The sequence below is a fragment of the Saccopteryx bilineata genome, chromosome 3, assembly GCF_036850765.1.
Source record: "Saccopteryx bilineata isolate mSacBil1 chromosome 3, mSacBil1_pri_phased_curated, whole genome shotgun sequence".
Taxonomy (NCBI): Eukaryota; Metazoa; Chordata; class Mammalia; order Chiroptera; family Emballonuridae; genus Saccopteryx; species Saccopteryx bilineata.
In genome coordinates, this window is record NC_089492.1 from 208,455,526 (window position 1) to 208,480,497 (window position 24,972).

Sequence of the window (24,972 nt, forward strand, 5' to 3'; positions counted from 1 at the left end):
AAGAGATACAGTCTCCGAATGAAGAGACCAACCCCCTCCCAGGCCTGCGTTCTGCCTGGCTCTTGGCAACCAAGGCTCCATTTTTCCCAAGGGGGATGCCAGCAACCCTGGATTCAGACTATGTGCACGGAAGCTCTCCACGCAGGAAGATGGCTCAGAGGATGCCAACAATCTTGGGAGGCTGTGGAGCAGTGTCTGGGAAAGGCCCTACAGTACTTTCTGGGTTTTAATCCCAGCTCAGTCACTCACCAGGGTCTGATCTTAGGCGTCTCAACATCCCTGAACCATTTTTCTCAACTATAGATGCTGCTGCTGCTGCTGCTCATGATAAAATGTGCTGCCTCTCACTCAGGGTTATGATGTTCAAACAGATAATATATGAACATATCCTTCAAGATATTTTAAAACAGGCTCTGGCCAGTTGGCTCAGTGGTAGAGCGTCGGCCTGGCGTGCAGGAGTCCCGGGTTCGATTCCTGGCCAGGGCACACAGGAGAACCGCCCATCTGCTTCTCCACCCCTCCCCCTCTCCTTCTTCTCTGTCTCTCTCTTCCCCTCCCGCAGCCGAGGCTCCATTGGAGCAAAGATGGCCCGGGCGCTGGGGATGGCTCTGTGGCCTCTGCCTCAGGCGCTAGAATGGCTCTGGATGCAACAGAGCGATGCCCCAGAGGGGCAGAACATCACCCCCTGGTGGGCATGCCGGGTGGATCCCGGTCAGACGCATGCGGGAGTCTGTCTGACTGCCTCCCCATTTCCAGCTTCGGAAAAATGAAAAAAAAAAAAAAGATATTTTAAAACTATAAAATGTAAGGGATAATAATTTATGTGGTTATGACATGTTTATATGACAGTTTAATAACGCAAAATTTTAGGTCAAAGGGGCAAGTTCCTCTACTCTGCCTGGGGCCTCCCAGGGTAGATGTTCAATTAATATTTAATTATAATAAAAGTGACTTTTTAAAGATTAATAAGGCAAACAGACTTGTTGGGAAAACAGCAAACTTGCAATGTGACAAGACAAGGCGGTGCTGGCCCCGTGCGTGGAGGCAGGTGCATGTGAAGAATGGGGCCAGGCTCTTCACGATGGCCCTACCATCATCATGCCAACCCCACATGTGACAAAATGGAAGGTTTTCACACTTGACATCCAGGCAAGTCATAAAATTAACACCAACATTCACCAAGAAAAGAAGCAAGTAAGGCCAAAACACTTTAGAAGCCCCCTAAAATATCAATAATCTTATTAAAAATAGACCTAACAAGTCTTAGTTCTCTGAAGACAGAAGTCCAAAACTCTCACTTTAAAACACACATGGCTCCCAGCTCCCAGTGGAGTGCGAGCCGACGGGGCCGGCGGCTGGCAGGCCGCAGCTCTTCTTAGGCTGTACGCAGAGTTAGGGACTGAAACACTTTCTCCCTGTGCTGCTCCCTGTGGCCCCACAGGCACGGCCCCGCCCTGGAGCCTCGGTCCTCATTCATTCTGCTTGTCCCTAGTGCTTCACAGCCACAGACTTCATTTATATCACGCTTGTTCTGAAAAGGAATGGAAGCCACTCAGTCTAATTAGGACTATTTAAAGGATTGAAATTAAAAAAAAAATTTTAAAAACAAGGAACTTTAAACTCCTAAAAATTGGGAACATTTCTGAATATTTAAAATGTATTAGGTAATTGCCTGACCTGCGGTGGCACAGAGGATCAAGTGTCAACCTAGAACCCTGAGGTCGCTGGTTCAAAACCCTGGGCTTGCCTGGTCAAGGCACATATGGGAGTTGATGCTTCCTGCTCCTCCCCCCTTCTCTGTCTCTCCTCTGTCTATAAAAATGAAAAAAATAAAATATAAAAAAAAAAACTTTAAAACGTGTTAGGTAATTAAAAATAATAAGACTAATGAGCCAGGAGACTAGGACTTTTTGATCTTTTGACACACAAACACATGCCTTTGCACATTATTTCAAAGTAATGCATTTGTTACTTTCTGCATTTTCCCTTAATAATAGGATATTTTAAACCTAAAAAAAAATGTGTCTCCAAATGAACATAATTCTGAATCATAAACAAACCTAAATCAGCAATCTTCCACCACCTGGACTTCAAACTCAGGACTTGTGCCCCTCTCCCTGATTAGATCTTTTTACAGAGATCTGACCATTCTGTTCAATCAGTTTTTAAATCAAAAAGCTTTGAACTTCTGGCAGGTTGACAACTTGGACCTTGGATGTTTATCAGAAACTTCCTCAGATAGGAAGGGTGACTCCATTACTACCCTTGGAGTTTCTCCTTGTAAGAGCTGGCACCTAGCCAGGACCTTAGAAGTTCAAGAAATGAGTTTGTGAATTGTTTGTGTGTGGTATATAGAGAGCTCTGAAATGTGCCTGACATCAGACCAGATGGTTCCCCAGGGAGAGCCAGGTCCATGACAAGGCCCTGGACATGCTCTGAAAAAATCTAGGTGGGCGACCTCCCAGCTGAGAGAGTCTGCTGATGAAACAGGTAAATGTGGAGGTACATCCCGTGCACAGTGACGTCTAGCTCAATTCAAATTTTAAGGGGAAAAATAAAGAGTGGTCACAGGAAGCCAGGTAGCAGTTTGTTCTGACTCCATATCGTGCAGCCTGGCATTCGTACTTAGTGCTGGGGGACCAGGGTTATATTTTTCTTTGCTGCCTCATAGCTTCAGGAGAGGGAGAATGATGGCTGCCTTCTGTATGCATCTCACCTGTGAAGTTCCGATGATGCAATATGAACAGCACTGCGCAGTATGTACCTCCACATTTATCTGTTCCATCAGCAGGCTCTCTGACTGGCAGGTCACCCACCTAGACTTTTTTGGATCTGGGGAACCTTCTGGTCTGATGTCAGGAACATTTCAGAGCTCTCTCATGCTTTCTACAGTGGATACCTGGGCCTCTACTTCATTTCTTCTTGTACTACTGCATTACTATAACGAATTCTAAACTCTTGCCTGCCTAGCTTCTCTCAATGTCTATACTATTTTCTCTCAACTGGCTACCCTCTAGCCACAGGCCACACCGGCTTCATTTAGGGTTCCTCAAACATGCCGACCTTGTTCCCACCCCAGAGCTTTGCCCTCGCTCTCCCTGTGCCTGGCACAGCCTTCCGCTGGTGCTTTCACAGCTATCTCCTCTCAATAGGCAGGTCCTAGCTTAACTATCATCTTCTCAGCAACCTGTCCCTCTGAAATGGACATAACCCCAATAAATCTGCAGCATTCCACTCTCTATTTCCTCTATAATTCTTACTATATAACCTGCAATCGTCTTGTTTAGTTAATTGTATTTATTATCTGGGTTCTTCCCTAGAATATCAGCTCTGGGAGGACACTGTTTCAGATGTTTCATAGCTATCCTGTTAGTTCACATAGTTCTCCACCCTGTAAAAGGGCAAGTGCAGATTACTGAAGTGTTTTGGCTGCTAGAATATCTTCAATGTTGGACTAGCCCTTCAGTTAGAGACCCAGAGGAACTGGGCAGAATTTTCCAGGTAAAGTACTGGTACTTATAAAATCAGTGTACTCTAATTAATATAGGTGCTGTATATAGATACTGAACAAATAAATAAGCCAGGATCAAAGTGGCTTTCTTTGCTACAGGACTGGACAAAAAGAGTGACGCCAGGCGATACACAGATGAATCCACCTTGTTTTCCCCGACAGCATCCCAGGTTGCTGATCTTGCCCAACAGGAGGAGTGCAGAGTTTCTAAACCAGCTCTAACAAGCAGAAACCAATCACAGTCATTACACAGCCCATTACAAACCCAGGGAAGAAGTCTTTACAACCATAAGGTGTACTTACTCACATCCCTGGTGGATAGGAGAAAATATTCTATCGTGTTCTGCAGTTGACCCAATGATGCGACCACACAGAACTGCATTCCGTCACATTACAACTAGCTACAAGGAGATACAGATCCTAACTTAAAGACACCTTGGCATCTCTTTAGAATTGGATGGATGTAGTTCAGAATCTGGTGTTATGATAAAAAAAAATACTTGTGCTTCTTTTTGAGGGATTTAATGACACAGAAAGTGGGCTTTGAGAATACTCTCCAATATGAGATGACATTAAAGGGCGGTTCTTTTTTAGGTGTCACCATTTTTTGTATTATGGTTATAGATATATACATATTTTTAAGTAAGTTCTTATCTTTGAAAGACATATACCAAAATATTTATAGGTAAAATAAAATGAGGTCTGAGATTTGCTTTAAAACAACACCAGAAAAGGAAAGTGGGTGGGAGGAGCCAGGGCAGAGCTGGCCTTGGGGTGATAACTGTTGGAGCGGGTGATAGATAAGTCCACGGAGGTTAATTACACTATTTACTCTATTTTGTACATGTTTGACATGTAACCTAATAAAATGACTTTTTTAAAAAGCTGTTTAAGTCAAATCATTTTCCCTCATGAAATGAAAGAAGTTACCTGAAGGTGAAAACTTCGCCTTCCCAATCTCGCAGTGGGTGCTCCTGGATGACGTCCTGTGTCAGGGCTGAGTTCTGCCGTGGGGACCTGGAATGGGGCAGGGTGCCCATGTGACTGAAGTTATCACAGGACCTTATAGGAGGAGGGCCCTTCTTCTTCCGTGGAAGGGTGCCGTGTATGGACACGTCGTGATAGGCATCTGGGCGATGATTGGCGAGAGGTGACTTGCTGCTTAGAAGGTCCATGGAGGAGGCCAGGGGGAACTGGTGATTCACTGACATGTTTCTGGGAAGGCTTGCAAATTTTCCCGCAGCCATGATTCTCAACTCTGAAGGGAATGATAAGAGGGAAGCTATAAATCTAAGATCATCACAAGAACTGACTTCCTAAGTACAGAAGGAAATGGAAATATACTGCCTAACAAAAGAAAATGCTTGCTGCATTAAAAGACAAACATTGAATGGCATCACTAGTGAAACAGAATGCAAACAGGAAGTTTACTCATCTCCCTTTTTTGCTATTACAAAGGAATTCTCCTGGGCTGGCAGCAGATCTGCCAACAGAAAAGGGCAAATACATTTCAGAGACGTTAGAAGCACATGAGCTGTTTCATTATTTCAGGTGACTGAAGCTGATGGGAAAGCATGACTACAAAAAAGATTACTGAGGAAGGACTCAAGGTTTTAGTACTAACGGCGTTAGAGAAAATGTTATAAAGATGTTAATTAGCTTACATCTCTCCCACCCTGTAAATACAGCACAGGCGGAGCTGACTGGAATTCCTCAGCTGCTGGAACTCCTTCAGCACCAGACCAGCCCCTAGGCTGTGCTACCCAGAGCAACTGGGCAACTTTCCTGTCAATGACCTGGTGCTTATAAATAAATCAATGTGCTCTAATTAACGAAGACAGGCCAGGGTCAGGGGTCAGGAGGTGGCCAATCCTCCATACATCAGTGGGCTCAGTTGCAGGGGAAGCCACTGAGGCAGGGGGCTCCATGTATACGGTCCCCCAGAGGGTTAGCAATGTGCATGGTGTCCACATAGTCAGGGAAGAGTGGGAAGGGAAGAGAAAAAGAAAATAAAGGGGGGTATGGAAAAGAAAGGAAAGTGATACCTAAGGTTACATGCAAATAAAACAGCCCCAATAATTGTTCCCAGCTTTGACCACTAGTAAAAATATTCATCCTGAGAGAATCAGCACCAACACCCCCAAAACAAACTATGGTTTTGACTTAAGACAAATTATATGACATTTTAAAGACCAATATTTGAGGAAAAGAAACATGAGCCTGAATAAAAATAAGGGATAGTCCTGGAGACATAAGGATCCAGAATGTGACTACTGGTCGTGGTATCAGACTGGTCTGGACAACACAGCAGCCTCGCTAAGCCCAAGCCTAGCCTATTCCAGGCTGACAAGTGGAACACTGCCCTGCTCTGCAGTCAGCTCTCATGCCCTGCAGCCCCGGTCCCATGCAGACCAATCTTCCCACTGCGAAGGAGACAGCTTTCTTCCCACTGCGAAGGAGACAGCTTTGAGTGACAATCATCGCTTACTAGTACCGCTGCAGTTTCACAAGGAACTGGGATTTGGGCTATGGCTTGAAGACAACCAAGAAGAATGCAGCCCTCCAGAACCTCACAGTGTAAGAGTTAGAACTGGGATGAAGACAGCAGAGTGTGCAAAGAAAACAACTGATGACGAAAGCACACAAGAGCTACTGCCTATGCATGCAGCAGAGAGAAATGCGCAAGTGCCAGGGGCTGGGGGGAAGGAGACCCCTCACTCGCGTATATAATCCTAACCCTGTCCTCAGTTCTTTCCCAAACCTGGTAATTCTGGGGTTTGTCTGCTCCATGTCTAACTGGGACCACACAGCAGGCCTGGCTCACAGCGGGTACAGAACAATAGAATTGTGAGAGCCCTTCCTGTGTGGGCCCTCCCGGGTCTGACCAGTACCTGGCACACAGTCAGCACTTGCTCAACATTACTCATCATTATTAAAAATGGAACCACACTCCTTACCCCTCCCTGCCTGACCACCAGTGACGTAAACTGACAAGGATTCCCTCTCCCCCCACACACACAGCTGCGAACGCTCACCTGTCTGAGCTCTCAGCACCTTCCTTCTCCACAGACAGGCCTGGATCATTTCAAAGGACCTGTGGGGAGGCCCAGAGCACCCCATAGAGCCTCTTTGTGTGCAAAGGGCCACACTATTGATCAACTCTATTTCCAGGCTCCAACAATGGGTCAGTAGCCCTGGCTGCAGTGTTCCCAGCAGCCTGTTTCCTCTCTGCCTATCCAAGATCTATTTCAAGATCGAGCTACTGTTCTAGAGGGCCTTTCCGCACATTACCCACACCTCAGTTTACTCTTGGATAGAGAGGGATGTTGACACCTGCTCTTTCTACTCTCAATTCAACAAATATTTAAGTGCTTCTTCCTTATAGGATACTTAGAGAAAGCAAGGAATCCTAAGCCCCAATGCCTGATTATGTACTCTGAGAATAAGATAAGGACTGGCAACAAGGATTCATCAATAGGGGTCCCTAACATGCTGGAGAGGAGAACAATTAACTTTTAAATTACATTTATTGGGGTGACATTGGTTAATAAAATTATAAATTTCAAGCATACATTTCCCTTCCTTCCTTCCTTCCTTCCTTCCTTCCTTCCTTCCTTCCTTCCTTCCTTCCTTCCTCCCTCCCTCCCTCCCTTCCTTTTCTTATCAAGTGAGAGGCAGGGAGGCAGAGAGATAGACTCCTACATGTGACCCGACCGGGACCCATCTGGCAATTCCCATCTGGGACTGATGTTCTGCCCATCTAGGCCGTTGCTCTGTTGCTCATGCAACCAAACTATTTCAGTGCCTGAGGTTGGCTGTGGAGCCATCCTCAACACCCAGGGCCAACTTGCTCATTTGAACCCTGGCTGCAGGAGAAGAAGAGAGGAGCAGGGTGGAGAAGCAGATGCAGGTGGTAGCTTCTCGACTGTGTATGCTGACTGGGAATCGAACCCGGGACTTCCACATGCCAGGCCAATGCTCTACCGCTGAGCCAACTAGCCAGGGCCTGAAGTGTACATTTCTATGCTATAGCATCTGCATATTACATTGTGTATTCAACACCCAAAGTCAAATCTTCCATCGCCATGGATGTGACCCCCTTTACCCTTTACTACTCTCCCACCCACCTTCCCTCTAGTAACTACCATACTGTTATCTGTGTGTATATGAATTTTTGTTTGTCTTGTTTGTTCATTTGTTGCTCTTAGTTTTATATTCCACATATGAGTGAAATCATATGAAGAACAATTAATTTTGATGAAAGGATTCAAGGTCCTCTTCAGAGAAGACCTCACTGTAGATGAAGGATTTTGAAAGGAGAAGAATGGTCAGGAGAAGCCTTCCAAGACAACGTTTTAACAGCAGATGCATAAAGACAGGAACTGCTCCCCAGGCTCAGGAAATTGCACGCTGTGTCGTGTCATGTCATGTCATGTGATTTGGTTGGAGTAGAGAGGTCGAGAAGCATCTTCTGGATAAGCACCGCTTAGGACCAGATTATGAAGTCTTAAAGGCTATGTCAAGGTGTCTGGACTTAATTGTAAGTGCTAGGAAAGATCTGGAAGGGAGGGGCAGATTCTAGTCCATGCCCAGGTAGGTAACTCTGATAATTCTGGAGGGGAGAAGAGGGAGGCAGAGAGGTCAGTCTCGCTAAAGGTAACAAGCCAACAAGGAACAATAAAGACTGACCTGGGGAAGTGGCCAGGTGAAGGGAAGGGAGGGGCAGAGCAAAGAGCTAGGAGCTGAGGCCTCTGGCTGGGAGGACAGAGGCCGTAACCTGGGGACAATGGTGCGATGCTGTAACATACCAGTAGCATAAGAAGGGGACGCCTGCAGGAAGGTGGGTAACAAGCTCACCACTGGAGCTGTTCTGTGTGAGGTACCAGCAGGACAGTTTGGTCCAGGAGGTTAGATACTGGTATGTGCAGTCAGGAGCCAGGACACAACGTAGATTTTTAAGAGTCGTCAACATAAAGGGAATATTTAAACCAGAGAGTAGATCCCTTAGCTTGTTATTATCAGATGTGATAACAGATGTGAAAGTACCTCTTAAAGTGTCAGGAACCACACAATATCCATGAATTATATCCCTATTCTCTCTTACCATGGCTGCTTCAACCAATGCAAGGAAGGAATGCTAAAAATTTAAAGTGGTGGTTCTTAAACTAGTTGCACATTAAGAAGCCTCAGAAAGCTTTTAAGATCCTGACACCCAAGGCATGACCCAGACCAATGAAATCAGAATCTCAGTGGGTAGCACCCTGGTATTGTCCAATGTGGAGGCAGGGTTGACAATCACTGGATAAGCAAGTCTCTTTGGTACAGAGCAACTTACTCAGATTTGTTTTCCTCGGTAACATAAAAGAATGAAAATGAGGAAGTATCATTTATTTAATAGATGCACTTATTCATTCTTCTGTTCAATACTCATTTAAGGATGGCCTCCTATGTGGTGAGCACTGTGCCTGTGTGGGGACAGTGTCCAACAACTGCATGCGATTACTTCTCTGTGGAGGAAGCAGACAGTAAGTGATGACCACTGTTGGTGATTCCCAGTGCTCTGGGAAGTGGGGACCAGGATCTAGCAGCCCTGAAACGGCTTCCCTGGAGGGTGTGAAGCAGAGTTTATCAACTGGAGGGAGAAGAGCATCCAAGGTGAAGTTTCCAGAGAGTTCTCAGCTGCAGATAAACAGAAAATACACAGGCCAGGCTCTCCTTTACAATTCCCGCCTCTAAATTGGAACTCTTTCCTATGAAAATACAGTCTTGCCCTATGTCTAGTGATTTGGAAAGACTATCTCGACCCTGGGTCCTGTGTCAAGCTTGAATCAGGCCAATGATGGGGGAGGTGGGCCCAGCCCGGAAACAAAACTTTGAAAATAAAACAAACGAAAAGTGGGGCAGGGGATGGTAGGGGAACTACAGGTAGAAGGAGCTCATTTGCAATCTTTGGGTGACTCTATTTCCTACTTGAGCTTTATCTACTTTTAATTTTTCCAGATACCAGGAGCCCAGGGAGAAATCCAAGCGATGGGAGTGCACAGTGTGTAGTGTGAATCTAGGTTCATGGTAAGTACTTTCCATTTTGACAGAGAAGCCACTTACCACCTCCGACCACTAGGCAGAATCTCAGCGTGTTATATGTAGATGGGATCTCAGACAATCAAGTCCCTTCCTTTTACCAGATAAGAAAATAAATGTTCATTCATTCAGTATATATATATTCCCTGAAGGTTTCCAGTGTACCAGGGCTGAAGACCTAATAAACTTGACAAAGTCCTGCTCTTACAAGAGCCTTCACTGTGATGGGGGAGTCCAACCAACACAGACAGGAAAACAAACTCGGTCATATCCCCATCATGAGGGCACTCAAGAACACAAAACAGGATGAAATGGCAGACTATACTGGCTGGGGATGGATGGCTCTTTCGGATTAGGCTGTATAGGAAGGCTGCTTTGAAGAGGAAACAATGACATGAAACCTGAAGAAAAACAAGAAACCAATGAAGAGAAGATCAGAATGATTTCCAGGCCAGGGACTCTACAAAAGAGAAGGTCCTGAGGTGGGAACACCTGGCTGGAAGAGCACTGAGGAGACTAAATCCAAGTCTCCTGTCTCTGGCTCCCATATTTTCTCCACCTGGACTTGTTTCCCTCTTGATATTTCCAGTCACTGATAATTCCATCATATGTACTATTTGATTTTTATAAATCAAACAGGGTTGACTCAGAACCTAGGCTTGCTCTAGAGTCACTGAGAGATTCAAATCCCTACTCTACCATTGATGGACTAGCTCAGTGGATCTCAAAGTGTGCGCCAGGGCGCACTGGTGCACCCTAGAAGATTTCCAGATGCACCTATGGTATTCCAGGGAAATATGTGCCTGTTGAAGACCAAAAAACCAACAGGGTTTTTGGAGTTTAGAGTTTGGGGGGACAAAGGTGTGAGTAATTGGCTGTAAGCTGACAGGTCTGCCCAACTCCCCACCTCACTTGCCTGACTAGGTTGCAAAAGGCTGTTAAGCTGTGGTGCTGGATTGTTTACACTGCCCCCATGTTACCCGGAAAGACTGGAGGCAAGTTTCTTTTATCCTTTGTTTGGTGTAAAGTTAAGATGATATGTATGGTGAAGGTTTTTTGCACTCAACACAATTAAGAGTTAAAAGACAGGAATTCTTCAATGTATTGACGAGGGAATGAAATGAGACTTTGCCTTTCAAATACAGTGTGTCCGTAAAGTCATGGTGCACTTTTGACCGGTCACAGGAAAACAACAAAATACAATAGAAATTTGAAATCTGCACCAAATAAAAGGAAAACCCTCCCAGTTTCTGAAGGATAATGTAGCAGCATGTGCACATGCACATATGATGACATAACACTGTGTATACAGCAGAGCAGCCCACGGCCATGCCAGTAGAGATGTGGACGGTACAGAGGAAAGTTCAGTGTGTTCTGTGGCTCGCTAAATTCGAATCCGTGACCAAAGTGCAACGTGAATATCGACATGTTTATAACGAAGTGCCACCACATAGGAATAACATTATTCGGTGGGATAAGCAGTTGAAGGAAACCGGCAGTTTGGTGGAGAAACCCCATTCTGGTAGGCCATCAGTCAGTGACGAGTCTGTAGAGGCTATACAGGATAGCTACTTAAGGAGCCCTAAAGAATCTGTGCGTGAGCCCACATGGAACTGCACTGAATAGGTATGAAACTGGGAGAGTTTTCCTTTTATTTGGTGCAGATTTCACATTTCTATCGTCTTTTGTTGCTTTCCTGTGACCGGTCAAAAGTGCACCATGACTTTACGGACACACTGTAAATGCCCAAACACTGAAGAAATCGCTAGGACTCATCAGGCTCATGTTTCTCATAAACACAAGAATGAAAAAAACACATTCGCACCAGGACCTGCTGAATTTACTAAATCTTACTAAGAATGTATCTATCTATATATATATATATAAAAAGATAACTTTTTTGTCTTTTTTAATTTTTTAACCCCTCTTTTTTTTTTTTTTTTTGTATTTTTCTGAAGCTGGAAACGGGGAGAGACAGTCAGACAGACTCCCGCATGCGCCCGACTGGGATCCACCCGGCACGCTCACCAGGGGCGACGCTCTGCCCACCAGGGGGCAATGCTCTGCCCCTCCGGGGCGTCGCTCTGCTGGGACCAGAGCCACTCTAGCGCCCGGGCCATCTTCGCTCCAATGGAGCCTTGGCTGCGGGAGGGGAAGAGAGAGACAGAGAGGAAGGGGGGGGTGGAGAAGCAAATGGGCGCTTCTCCTATGTGCCCTGGCTGGGAATCGAACCCGGGTCCCCAGCACGCCAGGCCGACGCTCTACTGCTGAGCCAACCAGGGCCTTAACTCCTCTTTTTTACAAATTCTAAAAAAACATAACTCAAAAAATGTAACATAAAAATGTTTTTTAATGTCAGAATAAATTTAATTTTGTCGTATTTATTTCATTTAATTACAATAAAAGCACACTTGAACTTTTTATTTTTTTCTTTAATATTTGACTTAATTATTATAACATATTTCTCAGAAATTTGTATATAGTGTGCCTACAATTATTTTTTTGTGTGCCTACAATTATTTGTAGGATTTTAAATGCACCCAACTTCAAAAAGTTTGAGAACCACTGGACTAGCTATAGGGCCTAGGACAAGTTACTCAACTCTGACAGTTTCAAATTTGTAAAAACAGATTAACAATACCTATTTCATGGGGTTGTTGTGAAAAGTAAATGTGATTGTGCACAGAATGTCCCTGACATATAGTGAGCATTCAATAAAGAGCAGGTGTCCTCTAAGCAGGGCAGGGACATGTCTATATTGCTTGTCATTGTAGGCCTATTATAATGAGAGTTCACAAGTGAAGTCCCTGCTTCTGAGGAAGACTGGCCAGAAAAGATGAGGACGGAAATGCTTTAACTTAAAGCAATAGATGTAAACATACCAAACCAAGTAGGATGTAGACACACACACACAGGCACACCAAGTGGCACGTCTTGAGTTTTTAAAAGAAAAGCCCAGGTAAGACTTTGGCCACCAGACTTCACCTCTCTCCACTGTGCAGGTAAACAAACATAGTGTTATCCAGTCTAACGCCAGATCCTAAAACACTTACAACCATGCACCGTATAAGAACATTTCAGGCTATGATGAACCACATATACAACAGTGTTCCCATAAGATTATAATGGAGTTAAAAGATTCCTATCACCTAGTGATGTTGTACTCATCATAATGCAACATGTCACTCGTGTGTTTATGGTGATGCTGCTATGAACAAACCTACTGTGCTGCCAGTCATATAAAAGTATAGCACATACAATTATGTGCTATAGTTTTAGAGTACTCTTTCTACTTATTAAAAAACCCAATTTGCTGTAAATAGTATGCTATGCTACACCAGCAGCAGCCTCATACATCTCATGTTTACTCCATTTATTGATTACATCATTTTCTCTTGTGATTGATTTAATCTTGTGTTGTTTTATAAATTTAGTGTAGCCTAAAGTGCACAGTGTCATAAAGTCTATAGCAGTACACAGTAATGTCCTAGGCCTTCATATCTACTCACCTAAAGCAACTTCCAATCCTACAAGTTCCATTCATGGTAACTGCACTATATAGGTATACTCTTTTTAATATTCTATACTGTATTTTTACTGTATCTTTCCTGTGTTTAGATATGCTTAGATATATAAATAGTTACCATTGTGTTACAGTTGCCTACAGTATTCAGTACACTAATATGCTGTACAGCTTTGTAGCCTAGGAACAGTAGGTTACCCAGTAGTTTTCAACCCCTGGTCTACAGACTTGCAGTTGAAAACCACTGGGCTATACCATATAGCCAAGGTGTATATAGTAGGCTGCTATACCATATAGATTTGTGTAAGTGCATTATATGATGTTCCTACGATGATGAACTAACTCACCTTAACACCACATTTCCCAGAACGAATCCCTGTCTTTAAGTAGTGTGTGACTGCAAAGGTCAAAGATTCTATGTCTTGATGTGAAAATGAGACCCATGTGAATGTTCAAAGAGCTGAAGTCTCAGTGGGACAAGAGCAAGCCTGACAAGCTCACAACCTATGTGCTGCCATCCAGACTCTGCAGCTGTGCTTTTGAAATGCTTGTGAATAATAGCCTGACTCACTTGCTTTACCAAGATATGTCAAAGAAACTGATGATCAGATGAAAATCAAAGCAGAGATAAGCGGTCCTCCTACTTGGACTTTTCTATTTTCTTTCTGATATGAAATAGTTTCAAGTCAAACTCATAGACGGTCATCTGATATGGGCTTTAAGAACTTACTATAATATTTTAAACTCTGGAAATGTAACTGCCTCCTCTGCCCCCATTACAACCTTGGTAAAGAATTTACAAATTAGACACATACTTTTATATCTTCTGTGCAGAATCAGACAGGGAGAGGAGATTCAACAACCTCACACATGAAATCAGCTTATCCACTTAAAATGAAGTTTTGCTTGCGTTTAAAAATTAAAAGTATCCCTCCTGACCAGGTGTTGGCACAGTGGATGGGGCATCAGGCTGGGACACAGAGGACCCACGTTTGAAGCCCCAGGGTCTCCAGCTTGAGCATGAGTTCACCGGCTTGAGCATAGGGTCACTGGCTTGAGTGTGAGATCATAGACATGACCCCAAGGTCGCTGGCTTGAAGCCCAAGGTCGCTGGCTTGAGCAAGGGGTCACTAGCTCTGCTGTAGCCCCCCCCCCATCAAAGCACATATGAGAAAGCAATCAATGAACAACTAAGGTGCCATAATGAACTGATGCTTCTCATCTCTGTCCCTTCCTGTCTGTCTGTCCTTATCTCTCTCTCTCTCTCTCTCTCTCTCTCTCTCTCTCTCACACACACACACACACACACACACACACACACAATATCCCTTTATTTTTTAAGTAAACTTAATGAAGTCTAGCCAAATGATTAAAGTATGAATAATTCTTCCATGGATTGTACTTCAAGCACCACAGCACAGGATTTACACGATAAGGTTCTTAAGATAAAATCCATTGGACAAGCAGTCCTTTCCATATGAATCGGGGGAGATGGAGATCTTGGTTAGTCATCCTGGAAATGTCAGACTCAGCAGCAGTTGAGAGAAAGCTGGAGTGGGGGTTGGGGGAGGGAGCCTTTGGCATGGCAAACTGTTTACGTTATATTCTATGCGTCCCCTTGCACACCGTGCAACCGTGTATTAGTCTGTGGCTTCCCGGTATGTAGGTACTGGGCAGCCCCTTTGCGCTTTGGACCCCCAGTCAACTGAGCCCCGCCCCCAGCCCCAAGGCCTCCCCTTCTTCCCGGATCTCGCCCCAGTCCTTGGCAACACGCAGGGAGATTCTCCACTTTCAGAGTGACCTTCCCTTCTCCAATGTATTTTCTTTGGAGAGATCTGCGTAGCCTTGGAAGATAAGAGTCAAGGTTTAAACGAATCTCTGAATGCTTGGCTCATTTTCTCTCTCAGCTAGTGGCTTTACGCGAAAGCAGACACCAAGTTAAGCAACCGGTCTTTTCCCTTCGCACCTTGCTTCAAGTGAGTTAACACCAAACAGAATTTTCTACCCCTCAAAGCCCCAGCCACGACTGGCCGTGATCCCCACGGAACACGCCGCCTCTCTAGCTGTTCCGGAGCTCACTCGAGCTCTCCCGGACGAGTGTCTACACCTGATCAAACTTATAATGTGGTGGCAGCCTGCTCCGGCGAGGGAAGATGGTCTGAGATCGGAACCTCCTCCCCTCCCCTCTCCGACGCGGAGGGAGAGACACAACCAACTATTCATTCTTTCTCAACAAAGGGAGAGAGGGAGGGAGATGTTGTCAACAGTTACAAGGCAGGCTCCTTCGCTTTCTTTGCAAACTTTTCAAGAGATTAGGGGAGAAACTCGCCTCCTCCGAGCCCCGGGCTCCCAGTAGAGCCCCTTTGTCCCCGCGTCCCCTGACCCCTGCCGGCCTTGGGGCTGAGAGGGACGGGACGGGACAGGACGGGGACGGGCTGCTGGCTGAGCTACAGGGGTTCAGGAGAGGCCAGCGCCCGGGAAGATGCCGTTCAAGATGCCCGCCGCAAGTCGGCGGGCGCCTCCCCGCGGACCACGTTTTGGGGAATCACAGCCGCTTCCGAGGCCCCCGAGGGCGCAAGTCCCGTCCCAACTTCAGCCACTCCCGACCCCAAACGCCAACTCAGCTGGGTGACTGGGGGGTGGGGTGGGAGCGCCGGCTCTATTTTCTCCGCAGCCTAAACTTCATCCAACAAACTTCCCAGCCGGTCCCCCTTGGGAGAGAGAAGCCGAGGCTCCCCGGGAGGAGCAGCACCCCGGGGGACGCGCGGCAGAGACTCACCTCCCCGCGTGGAACTCGGCGAACGGGTCTCCCGCAGAAGCTCAGAGGCTCCGCACCGCGGGCTCCGTGTCTCGGCTGCACCCCGAGCAAGGGCCGCTCATAGTCTGCGGGGTGGCCGCCGAGAAGCCCGCGAGCTGCTCGCTGTGCGCCAGGCGCTCGCACTCGGCGCGCCAGCTCCGGCCGCGGCAGCTGCTGGAGCGGCTCTGAGCCGGCGGCGCGCACTCCAGCCCTCAACTGCTGATTTGATTCACGGCCACACCCCGGCGAGCCGATCCACTTGGCCTGGCACCTGGCGGAACCCCCTGCGACATTTACATGCGCTGACCTCTCCCTTGCACTCCTCTACCCCGATTTTAGAGTTTAGTTCTCATAGTTCCCGGAGAAGACAATACTCAAATGTAGATAGACCACTTCCTCACTGTACCCCTCTTGTGGAAACAACCCCGCCTAATTTACTCCTCCCCTTCCCCGTGTTATTTAATTATCCAGCAGATCTGCTTTGTTCGACTGCAGACACCTGGCTGGCTTTTAGTTTAAAGGTTTTGATGGGATAAAAATCCAGGTAACTACAAATAAACCATGAGAAGAGGCAAATCCATCACATCCTCCTCAATGTATTGAAAGCAAAGTGGGAGGCACAAGTGGCTCTTCAGTACTGGATGGCTTGGTGGGGTGAAAAATTAGAGACTTTTACAGAGCCCTGCAGGAGGGCTTACATATCAGACATCAACACCAACTAGGAAACTATAGAAACAGTAATTGGCAATAAGGATATATGAACTGAGCAATAGAATAGAGAGTTCAAAATCAGATCTACATATATGGTCCTTGATTTATATCAAAGATGCTGCTTGATGCATTGGGAAGGGATGGTCTATTTTTTCATTAAATGATGCTGGATTGACTGAACACCTACATGGGGAAAAAAGAAGAACTTTGACCCTTACCTCATACCATGTCAAAAAATCAATTCCAGATGAATTTCAAACCTACCTGTAAAGAGGGACAAATATATGGTGACAGAAAATGATTTGACTTTGGGTGATGGGTACACAACAGTTCAAATGCTCTAGAAATGTTTACGTGAAACCCGTGTACTCTTATTGATCAATGTCACCCCATTAAATTTAATTTTTAAAAAACCACACAGTACTAAAAAAAGAAGTAGAAAATGGCTTGTCACTTAAGGAGATGTGTGTAGGCCAGTCATTTGCAAAATAAAGGTAATACTTTTTAAAAATCTATGTGTAAAAGGTAAAACAAAACTATTCTAAGTTAATATAAAAAAATATCTTCATGACCTTGAGGTAGGCAAAGACTTTTTAAGCACATATAGTACCACCTCTAAAAAAATCTGATCATCAAAACAACATTAAGACCTCCTGCCCATCAAAAGACATCATCAGTAAAAAGCCACAGAGTGAGAAAAAATAATTGCAACACATATACATAAAAAAGGACTTGCATGCAGAATATAGAAAGAACATTTACAAGTCAGCAAAAAGAAGGCAGAAAATCCAATTAAAAATAGGCAGAATATTTCAACAGACATTTCTCAAGAGGGGATAGGTGTTTCTCAAAAAAGGCAACAAACATATGAAAAGGTTCTCAATTATTGATCACTCAGAAGTACAAACTGAAGTTACAATGTGATCCACTTCACACTCACCAGAATGGCTAAAATTAGAGATTCTATGTAACACTTTAGAAACTTGTTTAGGCCCTGGCCGAGTAGCTCAGTTGGTTAGAACATTGATATGCCAGGGTTGCAGGTTGGATCCCCAGTTGGGGCACATACAAGAGTCAACCAATAAATGCATAAATAAGTGGAACAACGAATCAATGTTTCTCTCTCTCTCTCTCTCAAATCAATCAATAACAAAAATTTTAGAAACCTGTTTAGTATTACATACTAAGCTAAATTAACTTGTAACCTGTGACTTTGTAATAGCAACGTCATCCCTAGGTATATACCCAATAGAGATGTATACATATATTTTCCAAAAGACATGTTAAAAATATTTATAGAATCTTTCTTTATAGCAGTCCCAAAGAAACAACCCAATCTACAGAAAAGAAATAAACTGTGTGGTAATGAGAATGAATGATGTTGAGTGAGAGAAGCTGGACACAAACAGGTACATATCTATGATATGAAAGGTGCAGATAGGGATTATCTTGAGGGGTGGGTGGTAATGGGAAGGGAACCCAGAGGGGATTCTAGGTGCTGGTACTACAGGTGTACCTCATAGAGATTCTGGTTTTGGTTCCAGACCACCGCAATGAAGTTAGTATCACAATACAGTAAGCTGTAATCTTTTTACGGGGGAGGGTCTTGCTTTCAATTTGTAAATTGAAAGCTACATCTGTGAAGCACAATAAAATGAAGTGCAGTCAAACGAAGTCTGCCTCGTTCTATTTCTTGATCCAGGTGCTGGCTACACAGAAGAGTCCTATTTTATAAAAATAAACTGTCCATCACTTTATAAAAAATTAATTGGTTTGTGCAATGCTCTGCATGTATGTTTTACTCCAATAGAAATGTTTTTAAAACTGTGCCATGTTGGGAATATTTTATCATTTACATCTCCCTGAGAAGCTATTGGCAAGTCGGTATGATTCTAAGGGCAGCATTCCTTAGAATGAGTTTCTACATTTTTCTTAGGGGTATTTTTATAGCTTTGTTTTTATCTTCCCTACCTCATTAGAAGCACAAACTTTTTATTTTTTGTTGGAGTTTTCACAAAGTGCTTAGTGCAATAAATGTCAAACAGACCAGCTGGTGTATTTCTAAACTGCATGGTCAGAAATGCATTGACTGGCTTTCTGCTGCTCTAGAGCATCACTGATAACAGTGGTAAAACTTACTTTGGTTGTTCTTGATTTTCAAAATTTCCTGATGCACCTACTGCATGGTGCATCATGGAAGGTAGCAATAAAGAAAGACCAAAAGACAACTCATACCCAGAGAGACCTTAGGCAAATAAATCACTGTTTCTCACAGTCCCTCCATTTTCTCTGGAATGAGAGGGTGAATGCATGTGAGAGGGCAAGAAAATAGTGGCTGTGAAAGTGTCTAGCATATAGCAGTTACTATTGACTATTACTGGAATTGATGACACATTGTATCATTTGTCTTTACAATACCCCGTGAGATAAGAAGCATCTTTATGGCCATTTATGTGGGAGGAAACAGGTTCAGAAAGTTTAAGTAACTTCAACCATAAATTTATTCAACATATATTTGTTGCATGCCTACTATGTGCCAAGACCTATAGATAATGAGAAGCAGTCAGAATTTGAGTCAGATATTTTTAACTTCAAGTTTAGAATCAGATATTTTTTGTTTGTTTTTATTTTTTTATTTTTAGTGAGAAGAAGGGAGGCAGAGACAGACTCCCACATGTGCCCTGACTGAGATCCACCCGGCAAGCCTACTAGAGGGTGATGCTCTGCCCATCTGGGGCCCTTTCTCCATTGCACCCAGATCCATTTTTTAGCGCCTGAGGTAGAGGCCATGATGCCATCCTCAGTGCCCAGGGCCAACTCGCTCTAATCAAGCCATGAGTGCAGGAGCGGAGAAGACAGAAAGAAAGAAGTGAGAGGGGAGAGGGGGAGAGGGAGAGAGGGGGAGAGGGGGAAAGGGAGAGAGGGGGAGAGGGGGAGAGGGGGAGAAGCAGATGGGTGCCTCTCCTGTGTGCCCTGACTGGGAATTGGACCCAGGACATCCACATGCCAAGTCGACGCCCTACCAATAAGCCCAACAGCCCAGAGATTAGAATCAGGTATTTGAACTTCAAGTTCAATGGTCTTTTTAGCACACAACTACTTTCACATTTGTATCCCCAGTGCCTAGGACATAGTAGGTGTTCAAGACATTAATAGGGATATTTTAATATACCCCATTTGATTAGGGAATATTCACCTGGTTCACAAATTGAAATATAAATGTAATGGTATAACAGTAAAAAGTCCTCCTCATAAGTCTGTTTCCCACCTTCCCAGTCCTCTTCCCACTGTAGGTAATAACTGCTATTAATATTGAGTATGCCTAGCAGAGTGTTTCTAAGTGTATGTGTGTTAACTGCCCACCCATACACAAAAAGTAATACACTATACCTACAGTTCTACACTTTGCTTGCTTTCCCACTAAACAGTATACCTTGAAGATTTTCTCGTATTAAATGCATGGTATTCCTTTGAAGAGATGTACCATAGTTTATTCAATCAATGTCCTATTGATGGATATTTAAGTTGTTTTCAGTCCTTTCCAACTACAGACAACACTGAAGTGAGTAATCTTGTAGATATGTCATTGACATGTGCAAGTTTATCTGTACAATAAATTTTCAGAGGCAAAAGTGCTGAGTCAAAGGGTATATATGGGCCCTGGCCGGTTGGCTCAGCGGTAGAGCGTCGGCCTAGCGTGCGGAGGACCCGGGTTCGATTCCCGGCCAAGGCACACAGGAGAGGCGCTCATTTGCTTCTCCACCCCTCCGCTGAGCTTTCCTCTCTGTCTCTCCCTTCCCCTCCCGCAGCCAGGGCTCCATTGGAGCAAAGATGGCCCAGGCGCTGGGGATGGCTCTGTGGCCTCTGCCTCAGGCGCTAGAGTGGCTCTGGTTGCAACATGGCGACGCCCAGGATGGGCAGAGCCATCGCCCCCTGGTGGGCAGAGCGTCGCCCCCTGGTGGGCGTGCCGGGTGGATCCCGGTCGGGCGCATGCGGGAGTCTGTCTGACTGTCTCTCCCTGTTTCCAGCTTCAGAAAAAAAAAAAGGGTATATATGTTTGAAATTTTGGTATGTACTGCTCAGTTACCTTCTATAGGAATTGTACCAATTTATACTCCCCAGCAATATAAGAAAATGCCTATTTCCCCACATTCTGGCCAGAATCTATTATGAAACTTTTGTGTTTTTTTTTGTCAACCTGATAAGTAAAACGAATTTTAGTGCAATTTTAATTTGTATTTTTCTTATAATAAGTGAGGCCATTTCTTATAATAGCGTTTAGTAGCCATTTTATTTTCCTTTTTGGAATTGGTACTTCCATTTTTCTCCACTTGTATGTTTTTGTATCAATTTTTTAGGACCTCCTTCTAAATTAGGAAGCTCAGCTCTTTGTGGTTTGAGCTGCAGATATTTTTCCCATGACACTATTAAAGAGATGACCTATGCAAAGCTCTGTTGTTTTAGGAAGCTCATGCTGGAAGCCATGTAGAATGAACTAGAGACGTGAGAACCAAGGCAGGAAGGACACTGATTATAAGACCATAGCAATTGTCACATGACAAGGTTTTTGACTAGTTGGTGACAGTGGGAATGGAGGACCAAAATAACCAGGTTACCACCAAGGACTAATTAGCAAGAGTTAATAATTAGCGATGATAAAAATGTCAATAACAGTAGCTACAATTCATTTAGAAGTAACAACAAGCTATATATTATGTTATGTGCTTTATAAGTTTTAAGCCAGAAGCTGGTACTATTATTGCTCTCACTTCACAAATGAGAAAAGTGAGCTTTAGCAGTTAAGGGACTTGCCCAATTTCACTCTAGATATAAGTGTCAGGACAAAAGCTAACCCAAGTCTCTTTGACCCCAGCTGCCTGGCAGGGAAGGAAAATGATCAAAGGTCTGCAGTCTAAGAGTCTGAGTAATGCTGGCTTGATGACAGACCTGGGAGCCAGGGAACAGCTGCCTCTCACTGGAACGAGAGCAACAGAGCTCTCTTTTAGGTACATTGAGCATTTTTTTAAATTTTTTTTGTATTTTTCTGACTGGAATCCACCTGGCACGCCCACCAGGGGGCGACGCTCTGCCCCTCCGGGGCGTCGCTCTGCCACGACCAGAGCCACTCCAGCGCCTGGGGCAGAGGCCAAGGAGCCATCCCCAGCGCCCAGGCCATCCTTGCTCCAATGGAGCCTTGGCTGCGGGAGGGGAAGAGAGAGACAGAGAGGAAGGAGGGGGGGTGGTGGTGGAGAAGCAAATGGACGCCTCTCCTATGTGCCCTGGCCGGGAATCAAACCTGGGTTCCCTGCACGCCAGGCCGAGGCTCTACCGCTGAGCCAACCAGCCAGGGCCACATTGAGCTTTTTTCAAAGCCTTTCATGTATATGATTATCCTTTCTACAATGTATCTATGAGTCTAAGGAAATGGTATATCCCTATTTTACTGATGAGAAGACTGAAGCATTCTGAAATTAAATAACCAATACCAGCTTAGAAGTTCTGTTCTCTGGGAAATCTTCCCTGAAACCCAGAACAGGTCACATACTTCAGTTATATGTGCCTTACAGCCTCCTTTCCTTCCTGGAATTTGTCACAGTTCATAATTACACATTTGTATCTGTTATTTCTGTTTAATATCTGTTGCTCTATACAAAAATCTATGTCTGATTTTGCTTTTGTTTTGTTCCTAGTTTGGGGCCTAGCATATTATTGGCAGCCAGTACATATTGAATGAGTGAATGAATGAATGAATGAATGATGAACTACAGGCTTGTAGATCCTTTGTCTTTTTATCATTTTTTTTTATCCCAGAGCTCCCTTTAGGCTAAATACAATGCCATGGATGTGGGCTTATAAACAATTTACAAATTCAAATCTTTTCAAATCTACAGCCAGTTTTCACATTAATGTTTAAACAGCAAAACCCTGGGCTGCTTCAGGCAAAGGGACATATGAAAGGACAATGTAACCAGTGATACAGAGGTGATGACTTTAAGGCAGTTCAAGAGACTTTGTCTGCCTCGTGTTGATCCCCTTCTGCCACAAAGCAATTTGTTGTGTCCCACCCCATAACATCACTAGTTAACAGGCAGCTGGGGCAGGCACTGGGCAAAATGCACTTTAAGGGAGAAAAACTTTTCAAATTCCAGGTTTGCCCAGATCTAAATGATAATAAGTAAGGAACAACAGATGTTTAAGCTATTTCTATAAAGACAAAACAGAAAGTCTGAACTTGAACAATTGCTGATAGAGAGACTGAGAATTCCCTGAAGTCAGTATGTACTAAACCACTGATATAAAGAGCTGGCAACTCTGATATGGACCATAGCAGCAAATGTTGCAGTATTTTGGGGAGCCTTACTCTTCAGGTGCCAGCCCTGGAAAGATCTAGCCATGGACTTGGTCACAGGAATACCCAGTCTACTAACCAATCAGGGAAGTCAACCCAACTTCCTAAAGACCTGTATGATGGCTGAAAAACTCACTGACATATCAGCTAGCGAAGTTATTGTAGGAGGGCTCTGGTTGGATAGATCCTCAATAAATATTTACTGAATGAATGAGTGAGTGAAAAAAAGATGGAGTTCTTGACAACAGAGGCTCACTTTCTATATAAGGTGCACTTCAACCTGATGGTCTACATCTGAACAACCTGTTTCAGGACTTGCTTTTATCACCAAACGCTGGACCCTTGTTCTCCAGTTACTTACTACCTTAGCCTGATGACCAGATATGCATTATTCAACACCTAGAAGGAAATACTCTGAAATGTCTCTGGATAGTTATGAAATTATATAATATTTTCATTTCTTTATTTACAAAGTTATTTTACTTATTTTCAGTAAGCATGTGTTATTTTATTAGTAAAAATGTCATTTAAAAACCAAATTCACCAAGGCCCTACCATTTGGAAAGCATCACTAACCCAAGGAGATAGGAAGGCGAGTATGTCACCAGGAACTCACATTCTTGTGGAGAGTGTGGCACAGATACAATGTGAGAGGAGGCTGGCTGCAGCAGGGGTCGCCTGTGCTGTGGCAACGCAGAGAAAGGAGAGGTTAAGTGTTGGGGGACAGGCTACCGATGCAGGTGAAAATAAAGGAGAGGGAGGAAATTTAGAAAATAAACGTTCTACTATGGAAATGAAGAGAGAGAAAACAAACACGTGCAAAACTGGTGCAATGGCCACCTGCTGCCATCTTGAGTTATGACAGGAAAGAGATCAGTGTGGATGCTGCAGGCTGCCCCAGTGGCAGGTAGCGGGAACCGTGGCCACTCTGTTCTAGGGCAGAAGGAACCTGGACAGTTGAAGGGAAAAAAGGGAGCGTGAACTTCACCAGTGGTGGCTCAGTGGATGGAGTGTCCATCCAGAGTGCTGAGGTCACCAGTTAGAGACCCAAGGTTGTCAGCTCCATCCTTGGGTCCCCCGCGTGAGCCCAAGATTGCCAGTTTGATCCCTGGTCAAGGCACTTATGCGAAGCAATCAATAGATGCACAACTACGTGGAACAAGAAGTTGATCTTCTCTCTCTCTCCCTTCCTCTACATAAATTTAAAGGCGGGGGGAGGGGGGCATGAAGCCTACCAGCTCCCTTACACAGAAGAGGGCAGAATGCCAGGAAAGTCTAACTTCCTTGGATGTACTCATTCAGTCTTTAAGACCAAAGTTGGCTTTCCAGACATGCAGACTTCAGGCTAAGACAGCAATTTTCAACCAGTGTGCCACAAGAATCTTTAAAACATGCAATACCTGACTATTTAGCCAGGGGCACTGACCTCTTTTTCCCTTAGATTGTCAGTTTAAAAATGACAACAGCCAACACAACAATAGCCATTTGGTGTGAATGAATCAAAATGATACTTTTTTTTCATCAGATCGGCAAAAAAAAAAATTTTTTTTGGTGTGCTGCAGAATTTTAGTAATTAGTGTATGTGTACCATGAGATGCAAAAGGTTGAAAATTGCTGGTCTAAGAGAATGGTTTGTGAGCTGTGGGTAGGACTTACCTACCATTTTATAATCTCCCTAGCGGTGTTATCACAACTTCCATCATTAGCTGCTCATTCCTTTGTATAGGCCCCTCCCCTCTTTCTCTCTCTCTCTCTCTCTTTGAAATACAATGATCATCCTTAATGGATGACCAAATAGAACATTTGCTCTGAATGTGCCCTTTGCCCAGCAACTCCACTTCTGGAAATCTGTCCTACAAAAACATTCACTCACATGTACACACTAAGATACTTGTGGAAGCATTGTTCGCAGTTTTAAAAAGTATTTCTCTGCAGAGGGATGACTAAATTAGAGATGAGAGCACATCTGTACTGTGGCACACACTATGTAGCTAGTAAGA

The 24,972-nt window shown here is 44.4% G+C and overlaps 1 protein-coding gene across 2 annotated transcripts in view; it reads right to left on the minus strand.

Moving 5' to 3' along the window:
• Positions 1–16,122, minus strand: part of BCAR3 (BCAR3 adaptor protein, NSP family member) — a 125,664-nt gene extending 109,542 nt beyond the window's left edge. Inside the window, exons 1-2 of one of the 2 annotated variants that reach the window (XM_066268694.1) lie at positions 15,895–16,122; positions 4,442–4,769 (exon numbers count right to left, since the gene is read on the minus strand). In XM_066268694.1, the coding sequence (XP_066124791.1) occupies positions 4,442–4,758 (317 nt within the window). In that variant the 5' untranslated portion in view covers positions 4,759–4,769; positions 15,895–16,122. Of the gene's footprint in view, positions 1–4,441; positions 4,770–15,894 lie in introns of those variants that run through there. The other variant, XM_066268697.1, reaches the window with a different exon arrangement.
• Positions 16,123–24,972: the final 8,850 nt, after the last annotated feature.